Raw genomic sequence first — 14,610 nt, forward strand, 5'->3', positions numbered from 1 at the left:
GAGGTGTTTATGACATTTCCCTTCCTGATAAAAAAAGAAAAGAGGAGCGAAAACCCCAGATCGTGGGGCCCCTCACGTGTTTTCTTCGTTTGCTCGAAGCCGCTTTCAAAAGAAAGCGGACAAGCACCATCAGGGGCCGGTCACCCATCCAAAGGGCCGGCTTTGTACAGGGACAGGGGTGTGCTACGCGAAGTGCACGTTCCCTCTTCTCGAATGCTGCGGCAAAGCAACATCGCTTCCAAAATATTTTTAAATTTCGGCTTTTTTTTTTTTTTTTTTTACGAGCTGCATGGGGGCTTTCAGAGAGTCGGGGGCCCGGGGCTGCAGCCCCCTTAGCCCCTACCTTAATCCGGCCCTGTATACAACCCAAAAATATGGTTTCCTAGAAATAAACTTTTGCGATTTTTCGGTTTTCAAAGTCTGCGTTCCCCCCTAATATTTGCAAAGTGTTGCCATTCGCCATCATTGGTATTTATTGTGCTCATATTGAAAGCAGCCTTTGAAAGTGAAGCTCATTATCCTTGTCGGATCCTCTGTTTCAGGGCATGCATGAACTCTTGGCGCCAATTATTTTTGTTCTGCACAGCGACCAACAAGCATTCCTTCATGCCTTGGAGCTAGGCTTCATCAAGTGAGTAAATCACCTGGCTAATTAAGATTCTAAAGATTGTGTGGAGAGACATTGACACCCCCAAAAATTTTTTATTTTTATTTTACAACGGAGTTGTTAAGGGCAAGTTTCCCCAGTTTCGTGTCTGTGGACAAAAAATTCTCGGCGCAAAACTCTGGACAGTTACTGCCATCTATAAGCGACGGCGGACACCAGACAACCGGCTTGCTGGTTGTCTGTTTGCTGCTGTCGCTTATAGATGGTGGCAACCTTTTCAGCCTTTCCACTCTGGTTTTCACCGGAGTGGAAGGGCTGAATTTCTCTAGGCGTCTTCCTTGAAATCATCCTAGACATCGTCCAAAGGGTTGTCCTCGAGGTCGTACTAGAAGTCATCCTTGAGGCCGTCGTAGACGTCACCCTCGAGGACGTCCTCAAGGTCATCCTAGAAGTCATCCTTGAGGTCGTTCTTGACGTTGTCTTCAAGGTCGTTCTAGAAGTCGTCCATGAGGTCATCCATGAGGTCGTTTTTGAGGTCTTGCTAGACATCGTCCATGAGGTCGTCCTAGACGTCATCCTTGAGGTCGTCCTAGACATCGTCCCTGAGGTTGTCCGAGACATCGTCCCTGAGGTTGTCCTAGGCATCGTCCTCTAGGCGTCATCCTCGAGGTCATCTTAGAAGTCGTGCTTGAGGTCGTCCTAAACGTCGTCCTCTAGGCCCTTGGGCTCGTCCAAGAAGTCGTCCTTGAGCTTGTCCCACCTTCTTTCTTCTTCACTAGAGTGGAAAGGCTGAAAGTCTTTTGCCAGGCGATTTATTATGGTGTCAGAAGACTACCCAATCCATATTTTGCTACAGTGTCACATATATTTTTAATGAAGGCAAAATACGCAGCTGCTTGAAACCGAAACCAAAACTGGCTTGGGGGGGAAGAAGAAGTGTAGAGGAGGGGAAAGTTACCAAAAATCATGTGGCTGTGAAACTTTTTTTTTTTTTTTTTTTTTTTTCAATTAACGTATTTGCAGCGTTTTAGAAGCCACAAAAAATGGGTATGGTATTTTTGTTCATTCCTAGTATTGAGTGTGTGCCTTCGATGAACCATGACTTTGATTATCTTTGGTGGTTGTGTCTAAACCATAGAAAATGGCACATGACCACGGATAAGAGAGTAGGCGCGACTCAAACCGGCCAGTTATAGATTGGCGTTTTTCGGGCGGCAAGAAAACGAATTTCAAGCCGCAAATTGTGTTCTGGGTAGTTGGGCTCTCATATATCATGTACAAATAAAACATTGGCGAACATAAATACCCTGTTTCCCTTTAACTATTACTATAAACTATTAAGACGAAAGGAAAGCTGAGACACTTCTTGAAAAAAACGAGTTAGAGGTGAATTCTGGCATATTTTTATCTTGTGAATCTGAATGTCACATTTTTTTTCGCCAAGATGTAACTGAATGCGAGAAAACACAAACACCTCTGACCAGTCATGACGTCATACTAGGATCTCTGGGTTGCCAAGCGCGTGTCGCTCATGTGGGCAGCTCGTGCAATTGCAAGCTTGCCAGTTATATTCCCCCACACTGACACCAGTCGTGATGTCTATTTCTGACCTTTTTCAAAATAGCAAAAGTGTGCGTGCATAGCTTTGTCAGGCGCTGAAGATACGCGAGAGCAGAGATTCCGAAAACTCCTAGTGCGACGTCCCGTCCCGGGAAGAAGGGGCTTCAACGGTACTTTAAAAGTTCATTTATGCAGCTTTTGTGCACCAAACTGAAAAATAATTTCAATATTCGGGATGATGGAGGCCGAATGAAGGCCATTGAAGTGTTTTTTTTTCTCAAATAGAAAACCGCTTCAGCTTCCGTTTAACATTTTTTCTTTTTCTTTTTGGGCGTTTGGCCCGGAAGGATTGGCGGGGACTTTAAAAGCTTTGCCGATTATCGCACTTCATGACTATGATAGCACCATATGCTTGACCCGCAATTAATGTAATTTTACATGTATTTCTCAGATTAGCTAGGATCTTTTCATTGATTTTATACTATAATTTCATAAATTGTTAAATACAAATGCTGCAATTAGCACCAGTGATGATAAATTGCACACTTTTGATTGCCATGCTTGTTTGCACATTTGAAATTAGATCATAAGCAACAAATTATATTAGAGCTTGAAAAACTATGTATTGAAATATCTTAATTGTATTATTATTATTAATGCAAATTGCAGAATGTAATAAACATCACAATCACAAAAATATGCCATTTAACCATAATAGTCTTTCCAGAAAGGTCTCATTTTGTTTTCATTTTAGCATATGAAGACCTTCGACGATAACTATGTCGGAGGTTTTATAGCCAAACATAGGATGTAATATAAAGCCCTATGCGTCACGCGTTGCTTTAAAAAGCACACACACTTCTGCTATCTGACTTGATTTCCGTCTATGGGTTTTTGTAGTGAGAACAGCGTTTCTTAATGTATACATTTTGTGAACATATTCTAGACTCATCACTTGCGGCGATATATTGTAAAATTTAGATTGATTTCGTTATTCTTGCGCTAGGAATAATGTTAAAGCAATTAATCATGTAAATACCCAAAAATTTGTTAAAAGGCCCCGCAGTTTATTATTTGTCGTGACAATTATCTGGGCGAGAAGAGGCGGTGAGAACACACAAATAATATCAGCACTGATTTTTTCAACAGATACAATATTCTATGTTACCAATAAGGTATACGAAAGATTCTGTCTTTAAAGAGACACTAAACTCTCCAAAATATTTTGAAGCCTCTGGATCGAGCACGCGTATGTCACAAAATAAAATTTCCGCGAACAACTTCTTTAACTTAATAGTTACGCTGTGAGACACATCTTGAATTATGAAAAAAATTTGGAAATTAACTCTTGTACCGAGAAATTAAATCCAAACGAGAGGTTAGTTTCGTTCCAGAATTAAAATGTGCCTCCTGGCATAAATATTACATTACACACCTTTTATTTTTTCTTTCCAGGGTAAAGATGTGTTGTGATCAAAACACTCTAGTTTTCTCATATAAGCAGAAATAATTTGTGTCGCTCAGGGAAGCCAACTCTCTAGACAGGCTCAGCAACTGGTATACCAGTTCGCTTCTCCGACCCTCACTACAACCACCATTTTGCAAAATGAGTAGCGCCATCCATGGTGAATCAGAGTCGCAAATATGAACTCCAATCTAAGCCAGATAGAAAATATAAAAAAAAGGTTACGTTGTAAACTTTTTTTTATTGAAGTGTTATATATAGACATTTAACTGTATTACAATCATGTTCAGGATATATTTTTTTTAGTTATCCATGCTTTGATGGTATCTTTCAATAATCTGTTCAAGATATCACTGACTTAAAGTTGTGTTTATAGTATGCTCAATTTAATGGCATCTTGACTTAATTGTTGTCAAACATAATTTTATTCACCTTTCCAGGGAGCTTCCTTCGAATTTGCGGTGAGTAATACTTGCAAAAGACTGTACTTGTGTCCTATTCTCCAGCATACTAAAGAACTCTCCATTTTAGGGAGGATATAAGGGAGCTTCTGAATCCAGACTTCACTGAACACGACGCTTTGTAAGTGTCACCGCTATCTCCTATTCTGTGGCATTTTGTGCCAGCGTTGCTAGTGCCTCCTGTCATGCACTAAGTATGTCGCTTGATTCAGCTTCCTGTTTTGCCAAGTGATGGAGGCAGTCGAGTCATGGTACACCTGGACTGAAAATTACACAAAGGTGGGTGGTGGTCACTTGGAGACAGCCCACTGTTTCTGCTGGTTCTGATTCGCTACTTCCAGTTGGTGTAATTTTCAAAGTTATAACGACATACTAGTAGTTGCGGGGCTTTAACCAGTTATGAAAGGAACATTAGAGACATGAAAACGATGTGGTTTTTAAAAAGCGTGAGCTTGTGGGGTTTGTGTAGAAATCATCCAATAAGTGCATAATATCTCTCAACTGATCCCATAGCTTTTTGTTTTGGTTCTAAGTGTGTGATACACAAATATATGACCTTTGTGATGATTTGAAGAAAAGTGTCTTGAATGGCTTGCAATGGTCATTCTGCTGCGTGGCATACATATGTTGCCGAAATTAATGACTTGGTCAAGTGCCTATTTGCCAGTCAGTTAAATATTCTGGTGGACTTCAAAGTGCTAAATTCATTTTGTGCTACTCTCCATGGTATCCCCATTATAGCAATTGCATTAGTGTAAGCTTCGGTGATATATAAATGCGTATGCTTGAAGAAGAGCACTTTTGACAACTGGCTTTGCATTACTGCAATATCCCGATTGAACTCCCACCTTCACCTAACCGCAAGCTTATAGAGGCTAGCAGTATTCCATTTTCTTCCGAAAGAAATACCGTATTTCTTTGATTCTAGCGTGACCACGAATGTAACGCAAGGAGCAACTTTGCATTCTGCCCTGCGAAAAAAATAAAACCACGTATGTAATGCGAGACCAACGGAGGTGCAAGAAAGTATGTTTATTTGAAAGACATTACGGCCAACACTTGCCATTTTTGGGGAAGTTCTTAGTCACTCGTCGTCGTCATCGTCCCAGGTTGAGCTCTGCGTCCAGCTGCAGCGGAATTGCCAAGCTCTCCCCCCAACAAAATGGCTTTTTTCTTGAAGCTCGTGCTGTCGTGGGCACATAGCGTTGCCATCGGTTTTGGTAGAAGGTTTGACATTGTGGAATTGTGAGAAGAGGATGTTCCAGGACTGTAGAGCAGTGAAGAACAACGAAGTCAACCAGAACTACACCAGGCATGCCAGATTTTATGAGGCAGAGAACACAACAAGCAGAACCATGGTTAAAATGGCTAAAACAACATTTTGATGGATTTTGATCTGGATTCGAGTATTTTCATGGATAAAATCCATATAGGCATACATATGTTGCCAGGACAAGCTTGAAAAACCGCGGGTACACAGAATTATTTCAAAATGGCCAGCCAGTTTCGTGGTGGCTCGATTATAATGCGGAGGCCTACATTAGGTAGTAAAATAGATAAATGGGCTAGTTGGTACATCATTGAATGGAAAGCGCCGAATAAACAAGGACCAAGAAGGGGACAGAGACGAAGCGCACTCAGCGCCGCATAAGCTGTCTCAATTGTGTTCAAAAATAAACAACAAAAAGGGAGAGGGTAAGGTGTGTCAAAAGAAACACGCTAATCAATATGTGGAGTGTGCAACGTCAGTGGTGTATAACATACCATTGAGTTGCGGGAAATCGTATGTCGGCCAAACGGGGCGGTGCATAAATGAAAGGGCCAGAGAACATGCCTGGTCAGTCAAACAGTCCCCGTCGGGCAATCTTGCGGTGCATTGTGATAGGTGCCCATGTAGCCCGGAATTGGAAAAAACAACAGTTCTGGGCAGATACGAAAACAAAACAGCGCGAGAAATACACGAGGCATTCCGCATAAGAGAGCAAGGGGTGAGTCTGTGTATTAGTGCGCCGTCACTGCACTTAACTGATAAAGAGTTTTTCTTTTTGAGCCAACACCCTGATAGACGGTATTAATAGTCAATGTTGTTTTCAATAAACCTTCAGTTGTGAGTGCGCTTCGTCTCTGTCCCCTTCTTGGTCCTTGTTTATTCGGCGCTTTCCATTCAACTACATTAGGTAACAAAAATTAAAAAAAAAAAACTCGCGTTGGTTTGAGTAGATACGGTGGGTAATAATGTGAAAAACTGATTCAGGTTTCATGTATTGCAGACATGTGGGAGTTATTCCTGAAAGTGTTTAGCACTAGGCCTGGAATTACTCCAAAGCTCCTTCCAAAAGTTGCTTTATGCAAATGCCAAGTCAAAGGTGTTCATGAAGAAGCAACTTGGCCCAAAGTATGCTTCTGTTTTCTTGTATGATCTTATCTGGCTCTTCAATGGTTTGCAGCTGGACCAGTTCAGCTTCATGCCATTTTCCAAGACAAACCTTTTGGGTGTTCACAATGGGCTTGGTGTGAAGCTCTGCAAGATAAACCAAGCAATGCTCAAAACACAGGACCCTGCAGTGTTTGCCCACCTGGAGAACATGGAGATTCCCCTGCATGTCTTCGGGATGTAAGTTCTGTAGTCATTGATGAGGTGATAGTGGCAGAGAGGTGCTTCTGTTGCCCCACCTCCAACGCAAGCATCCTATCTTCGACAACTCTTGGGCATCTCGTGCACCTCAAACATGTTTGTGCAGCCAAAGCACAACAGAAGGCATAGAGTGCGTGCGTGCTGTAGGCCGGGTTTTCGAAAGACACTGCCTGCCGTTCTCATTTTGCCAGTGACTATAGTTGGCTTTAGCACTGAGCCCCATTCAGTTTGTTTTCTTTTTGTACATATACTATATCTTTCAGTTTAACAGAAGGGTCTCTGAAATGTAATCAAGGTAGTTGGCATCCTCTGACTATATTGTTGGAAAAACACAGGAGCCTCAAGTCGGCATCTTCCACATAATGCTTTAACCTAACTTCTCCTGCTAGTCATCAAGCTGCCCCCAGGCCAAAAGGGACCATTAGTGAAAATGTGACAGTGATTATGCTGCAGTGCATGCCAGCTCCAAAACCAGGTGTACCAGTAGCTACACACAGTACTTCATTGACTCCTGCTGTCAACTTTTTTGGGCTCACTCAATAAAGAGCTTTCCAAAACTGACAGGGCATCTGAAGTATGACAGGCCTTCCAAGTTCTATTAGAGGCAGCAAACAAAACCCCCTTGTTGTCCTGCAGGGCACAAAGCGTGCCTTTTTGTAAATTTTTAGATTCTTTGGCCATTAAGGCAGACATTGAGAAGTGTCTACCAAATTTCAGACATGCCTAGGACATTAAAGCTTGCTTCTGTTGTGCCTTGATTTGCAGACGATGGCTGAGGTTGCTGTTTGGGCGCGAGTTCATCCTGCCTGAGCTACTCATCCTTTGGGATGCCATCTTTGCAGACAGCCTGGCATTCAACCTGGTGGATCACATCTTTGTAGCAATGCTCACCTGCATTCGAAAGTTGTGTGAGTAGCTTATTGGTAGATTGACTTTATTGGATTTATTTATTGGGGAGGTTACCACTAGCAGGGGTGGTCCAGTTGTGCCATTTGGGCCATTTTGATAAACTCCCGCTTGCCTGCGCCTAGCTGCTCCCAAAGGAAAAAATTGCACCAAACTTCGCCAAAGTGAAATGAATCTGCAAATGAATTGGTTTTTGGAAGAGTTTTTGTTTTTGTCTAGCAATTGTGGGAATTCAGTGAGGTTTGGCCATCACAATCCAATCAAGGTTTCCGGCTCCGCGGCATTGTTTCACACCAATTTTACCGACATTCCTAATGCAACGCAATTTTAACAATCTTAGTCATATTTCGAAGGGCACTACTAAAGATTAACAAGTGCAAGTACCTAATTGTTTTCTGTGTGCCCACGTTCAGAGGCGTGACACTGTTTTATATAAATGTGCTCGCACATGGTTCCCATTTCATTACCATGCTCGGTTGCGACTGCTTGGTTACGAGTTGTTGCCTTTTTATGTCGAATGATGTGAATTGTTGATCATACTACTCATTAAAACCTCGAATAACGAAAGATATTCTGGGTTAGGGAACCCAGAATATCTTTATTGATTATGCTTTTGTCTACTAACTTTAATTTTTGGGCAATTTGACTGCTATTTAAACCGAGGAAGAGCAAAGCAAATCAGACATTGAATGTTTCCACACTGAGAAAGTGTCATCGTAAATAAAATGTTTGTGCACAAATATGTTGTCTTTTGGAGTTATGAGGTCCAGACAGTGCTGATTTTCGTGTCATGTGAGAAGGCTTCGTATAATGCCAACTCTAGATAAGGTAAATTGGCATTACACAGTCTTCTCACATGACACGAAAATCAGCATTGTCTGGTCCTCATAACTCCTAAAGACAACATGCTTTGTCAGGCTAGATCTGGACCGCGGTGGCATTCCATCCGGCTTGCAGATGGCCGCGGTCTTTCGAGTGGCTTGCAACTCGCTGCTGCAAACGCAAAAATAAATGAGCATAAAAGGAAGAAAAAAAAAAAGGTGGCGCTAGGACGCACTTTGAAAGCGCAGGCGAAGATATAAGAAAGAATGAGAAAAAATCTATGTTGAAATGCAGGTTCTCTTGCCACATTTTTCATAAATTGTCATGACCAACGTTATTATTTATAGTTCCCTGTTTCATGTCTGTGCAACTAGGATCCGTGTCATAACTTTTGCATGTTGTCATTATCAAATCTAGCAACCTCATTAGTCTTCTTCTGCCCTATGTTAATATGTCAAAGTTTATATGATGATTTATGCCTGGTCTAGTTGTTTTTTTTTGTATTTAAGCACTTATTTAGGTCTATTTATTCTGTATTTCCTTATTTATGTAATCTTATATATTCTCTGGCCCTTGAGACTGCAACAGGTCTCCTATCCTGCCCCTTAGCCCAGATGTTTGGAGACCCCTGATTTAGAGGGTTCCATTGGTACTCTACATGGACTTCTCAATGGTGATAGTTAGCACGTGCTTACATCAATCCTGCTAACCTTCACCCACTACACTAATGGGAACAAAACATGAATATGACCAAGTTTATGGCACAGCTTTACAGCAGCTGAAGGGCAATTTGACTACCCTAAAATACCGGGGAAGCACCCACCCCACTTTCACTTAGAACATCTCTACATGGGCGCTTGTCCGGTCAAATCAGTGAAAACCAAGATGAAAGGCAATAAAGAACTTCGAAGGCAGAAAGCAAATTTATTTTCACATGACATCCCCGTCATCGCCACTGGCGGTCTCATGGCCACCGGAACGAAGTGAATATTTTGCCGGCCCTTTGGAGGGTGCGGGCGCTTAGCGTATAATTGGCAGAATTTACAAATTTGGGAAACGTTAATAGTGGATGCTTGTATAAAGTGGGTACTTTCAAAATATTTTATTGTAGTACGGTATAAATGCTGACATTGGGATTTTAATTATCATACAACTGATTACATGAATGCATATTGGTGTCACTAATAGAAAACTGCACCAAATTTCGCCAAACTTACACATGAGCTGCTCCAAAATGCACATGTTTCTGATACAAAGGTGCTTCAAAACAAGATCTTTTTTCTGCTCCGAAAATTGCTTCAAACTCAAAACTTGCTGGACCATCCCTGCTTTAGGAGTGTGCAAGCACCAGTTTGTCTTTAAAGTATGACTTCCGTGTGAGTATTTACAACACAATACAAATAAGAAAGGTTTTCTAATATATAGGTCCAAGATAATCAAATTCCATATGAATATCTAAACTGTGTGTGGATCAAAGTGTGAACTGCAAATAGAATATTTATATAGTAGTAGTATCTTTGCTAGTAAGCAAATTTGTCACTAAAGCTGGGAAGAACAACAGCTCGTTCCAATGAAAGTTTCTAATGCAGCATTAGAAAGGAAAAGGAAGTCAATCCTTAGCTGTAAAGTAACTAAGAAAGTATTTAATGTTAGTTCACTGAGTCAACTGCTGTGACACAATCTCTTTATGGTAACACCCATTGTACTGATGCTTCATAGATAACTTGGGGGGATCGGTGGCCAAGTGGGCTAGCGCACACCACTTCGGAGCATGTGGAGCAAAAGCTCGCGCTGCACAACCCAGGATTCTGGGTTCAATCCCTACCCCTGCCCGTTTCGATCTGGATGAGTATCGTACCGGCGTGCGGTCTTGTATTCCTACTGCGTGATGCACGTTAAAGACCCCAGGCTAGCGGTTTTACTGCACTGGCTAAATTTCTCATCTACAGCTGGTAGACTGGTTGCCCGTTGAGGCAGACCACGTCCTAGGCTGTATAAACATGCACATAACCCTCTCTCATCAGGTCAAGCGAGTGGCGCATAAGTTTAACGTGCCAGTGGTGTTTTCAGCACCCCAGAAGCTGTCACGCCTGTGCACTGCTGTCAACCGAGGGAGGAACAGTGACTTGCAATGTGATGTCAACCACCGCACTCCTTTTGTACCATGCGCAGGGGGGGTTGTGTATCAGATCCCCTTCACATGTGGTAGGGTGTACATTGGACAAACGGGGAGGTGCGTGAACGAGAGGGCGAGGGAGCATTCTCTTTCTCTCCATTCCTCCCCCGCTGGCCACTTAGCGGTACATTGCAGTAGGTGTGGCTGCGTACCTGTTTTTCATGACTTGACGATCCTGGCGCGCAATAAAAGTAAGACCGCTAGGGAGATTGAAGAGGCATTTTTCATTTTATCTAAAGGGGAAGGGAAATGTGTGAGCGCACCGTCGGTGCACTTGGAAGATGATGAGGTCCTTTTTATCAGGGAGAATGGCAGGCATGTGTGAGGGTGATAACGTGGTAGAAATCCTGTCGGTTGGGTTGTATAATTTTTTGTGTCTTTATTGGTTCTTTCCTATGCTCTGTGTTTATTTTTCTGGTTCGCCTGAAAACTAAACTTTAGTTGACAGTCAGCGCTTTGTGCGTGTGCTTCTTCCACTTGTCCTTTGTTCAATTTTTTGCGCTGTTTTCACGTTTGACACAACCCTATTTTTTTAATTCTTTTTTGTTGATAACTTTACAAATTTTGTTTGGCTTTTCAGTGCTGAATGCAGATTATGCACAGTGCCTGAGCTATCTAATGAAGTACCCAGCTGGCAGGAAAGTCACCTACATACTCCAACTGGCCCTGCACATGAAGGATCCAAAGGTAATCCATGGCTGCACTTGATGCCTGATGAGATGAGCCTCACATGGAACATGTACCAGCTATTATGTCTAAGAAGGAGCGTGTTGGTCCTTGTGGTCACACCTGGGCAGTGGCATACTATATCTGTCTCATTGGTGCCTCTCTGTAATCTCTTGAGTAAGAGCTTGCAGCTAATGGAGCTGGTGTCCTTGACCCATCGCATTTCCTTTCATTAGAAGTATGTGAAGCCGGCCGAGCAGGAGTTGGATGTCTATGGCTTCAGTACCGCTCCAAGGGGTTCAGCAAAGTATGCTAGGCAGATGGACTGTGGCCTACCAACTGCTCCAGTCAGGTAAAGTCTCCCAATTATTTGAACTTTTTTTTTAAGTAATTGCAGGTTTTAGGGATTGTCAGAATTTTGTTTGGCACAGACTCTAAAAAAGCCCATAATACTCAAGCTGTGTATTTGCCTAGTTTAGATTCGTAATATTGGGTCAATATATTATAGATCTGGTATTAATGTAATCTCTAAGTGGCAGTGACTTAAAATCATACTTGAAACAGGAAACTGCTTAAGTTGCCTGTGTACTCCTCTTTCTAGAATTTTCTTCTCTTCTTCTGGCCTTCGTTTTGGGGCATGCTTTAATTTCCTCTGTTCAAAACTCTCCCGTGGAAGCTGCATTCTCTGCTCCATTCATTTTCTTTTTATAGGTGTGCCCAATTTATTAGTAGATGTTTGTTGGTGAAGACAGAATACCAAAAAATAAGTTATTGTGAACTAAAGCGAATTGGTGGAGACAAAATACCAAAAAATAAGTTATTGTGAACTAAGGCAGAGTAGACTTTGCTTGGATTTATTATTGTCACACCATACATTATCATCATTACATTATGGGGTCTGTGGCAATAAGTAATACGAAGTCGTGTTAACTCTTTTCATACCGCTAATAAAAAGAATTAAACATATAGTAAATGATGATACATGGAAATGTAGCCAATAAGCTGCCCTTTAGAAGAAAAAAAAATGCTTTCACTAATGTTGGAAAAACATCTGTATGCTGAACACAAAATTTGTCTGAAAATTTATAGCAAAAAGCTTGAACTGTAGTGACTGTATCAAATCATACCTTGATGTTTAAAAATCCTAAATATACAATCTGTGCCCCATACACAGCATTTGTAACTTTTGTAATTTACAGAGCACAAGATGATGCTGTTTATTTTGGCCCGTCGGCAAGTGTGCTTCTTTGGCATCATGCCATTTCGAGACACTGTTGTGTACGGAGGTGCACGTCCTCCAGAACTTTTTTTATTTGCACAAAACCTTGGTTTGTTATTGGGGAGGCGATCGATCAGTCACGCCTCTAGCAGTATGCTTCAGCTGTGGGGACAACAAACCGTATATTATTGTTTGTTTTTGATCCGAGAAATCGAAGATGACGATTCGAAGGCCGTTCCTCATGCGACTAGGGCACTGGTCAGAGCGAAGCGCTCGTGCCCAGACCGTGCTAGGCAAGGTTCAATTTCTTTGTTATGCTGTGTTAGTAAACACCTGGCTGTGGGGACAGCAAGCTCGATAAAGCGCTTCCTATAGTTCGATCTCCTGCCCAATAGCACTGCTCTAACTTGCCCTCTGCTCGTGTTTTTATGGCTTGCGGTGCACAAAAAGTGTGTGGCCCAGTTCAGGACAGCCTAGAAAGCAAGAATGACGCTCTCCAACGAGCACCTGTCGATATTCTGCATCTCGGAGATGAAACATCGCTGTAGGAGCTCAAATCAAATGATCCAACATTGTCCACAGTCCTCACTGCTGCTGACATCTGAAAAATAAGCAGCGAAAGCAGTTGAATCGTGCGATTGAGGCTGTTTTTGTGGCAGTCCCGACTGTCAGCAGGTTGCCATGCCTGACAGGTGCCATTGCTGTGAAGAGATTTAGGTATTTCTGATAGCTCACCAGCTTGGGAGAAAGTGCAAAAAGTGATAGGATCCAAAGCTGTGCTTTCATGACTGTCCACAAGATGGTGCAACGTGTTCCTGCGTGCCAAATTCACATTTAGGCGGTGCATGTAAACCACAGATCGTGGGTGATTGATGGCCGTGGTACGGAAAGAATTAAATTCACGAGTTGCCATCTGTATGACGGGGGTCGTCATCTGTATGACGGGGGACGGGGGTCTCAGCCTACGAAGGTAATGCTCGGTTCATTGGTCCTTTCTGTTAATGGGATGTGCTTTAGCCTACCGCTGTATGCTTTTGTTGTTCTGCTGGTAAGAAGATAGTGTTGTACTTTGCATCCCTCCAATAGGCCCACCACCCTGGGCATTTCAACACAAGGCTTCCGGGCCAACAGTGAACCAACAACCCTGGAATCTGACTCTGACGTGTCTGACGGTAAGACGGATCTCCCAAACATTAGGGCGTCCCAGGCGGTCCTTCTTCCGTAAAACGAGCCGGAAAAATTGGTGCTTGCACATAGAATACTCGTACCTTCACTGAACATCCACTGAGCAGGTCAGTTTTTACCGTGTTAAATTTCAAGGCACTGCACCTTGCAATCTTCCTCTTAAAAATGAGAGCAAAGACTTGCCAAGTGGGCAACAAGGTTTGCGACGCTATTTACTTGTGGCCCCAACTCCCAATAGGCGCAACAAGCAGACTACGTACTCCGTTGTCTGCTCGCGGCGCCCATCGGGAGAAGGTGCCACAAGTAAGTAGCTTCGCTAACTCGTTTGTCTGCTAACGTGCCCAACCTTGACTTTGGCAAGTTCATTGCTCTCATTTTTTAACAGGAAGAGAACTGCGCCTTGAACTTTCACAGGGTAAAACTGACCTGCTCTTGCGCAATCGATTAAAGTTTGAGCTTTCTATGCGCAGGCGCCGAGTTTTCTGACCGTTTTTGCAGCAAAAGGTTTACTTGAGACACCTTGCAGTTGATTTACATTAATTGACTAATTGATTAATTTGACTTGCCGTTTAATTTGACCCTGGTTAAAGGTTACGGCAAAAGCCCACACATTTTTATAGAAAAAAAACAAAAAAACTCTTTATTTTAATCTTAAATTATAAAATATTGGTTAATTTAACCTAGAGAAGACCGGCGGTGGGCAAATTACAAGCACGATTGGTCGTACGTGATGCATAAAAACAGGCCTTTTTTCTTTTTTCGCATTATGCAATGGGCAAGTTGCAAGCGTGATCGGCTGTGCCCGTCGGTGAAAAGGCCCGTTTGAAAATTTTAAAGCGCACGCTGAATTGCGAATAGAGAGAGAAAAAGAGAGCACATGTTGGGACAAGGGACGCGGCTGGGTCTCA

The 14,610-nt window shown here is 42.5% G+C and overlaps 1 protein-coding gene across 2 annotated transcripts in view; it reads left to right on the forward strand.

The window, feature by feature from the left end:
* Positions 1-14,610, forward strand: part of LOC8030864 (TBC1 domain family member 5) — a 50,414-nt gene that overhangs the window by 25,783 nt on the left and 10,021 nt on the right. For both annotated transcript variants that reach the window (XM_029968824.4, XM_029968825.4), the window contains 9 exons: positions 543-631; positions 4,073-4,093; positions 4,164-4,214; positions 4,306-4,372; positions 6,541-6,707; positions 7,494-7,636; positions 11,213-11,319; positions 11,535-11,650; positions 13,604-13,689. In XM_029968824.4, coding sequence (XP_029824684.2) covers positions 543-631; positions 4,073-4,093; positions 4,164-4,214; positions 4,306-4,372; positions 6,541-6,707; positions 7,494-7,636; positions 11,213-11,319; positions 11,535-11,650; positions 13,604-13,689 — 847 coding nt within the window. The remainder of the gene's footprint in view (positions 1-542; positions 632-4,072; positions 4,094-4,163; positions 4,215-4,305; positions 4,373-6,540; positions 6,708-7,493; positions 7,637-11,212; positions 11,320-11,534; positions 11,651-13,603; positions 13,690-14,610) is intronic.

The sequence above is a fragment of the Ixodes scapularis genome, unplaced genomic scaffold (genome assembly GCF_016920785.2).
Source record: "Ixodes scapularis isolate PalLabHiFi unplaced genomic scaffold, ASM1692078v2 PGA_scaffold0__279_contigs__length_252992795, whole genome shotgun sequence".
Taxonomy (NCBI): Eukaryota; Metazoa; Arthropoda; class Arachnida; order Ixodida; family Ixodidae; genus Ixodes; species Ixodes scapularis.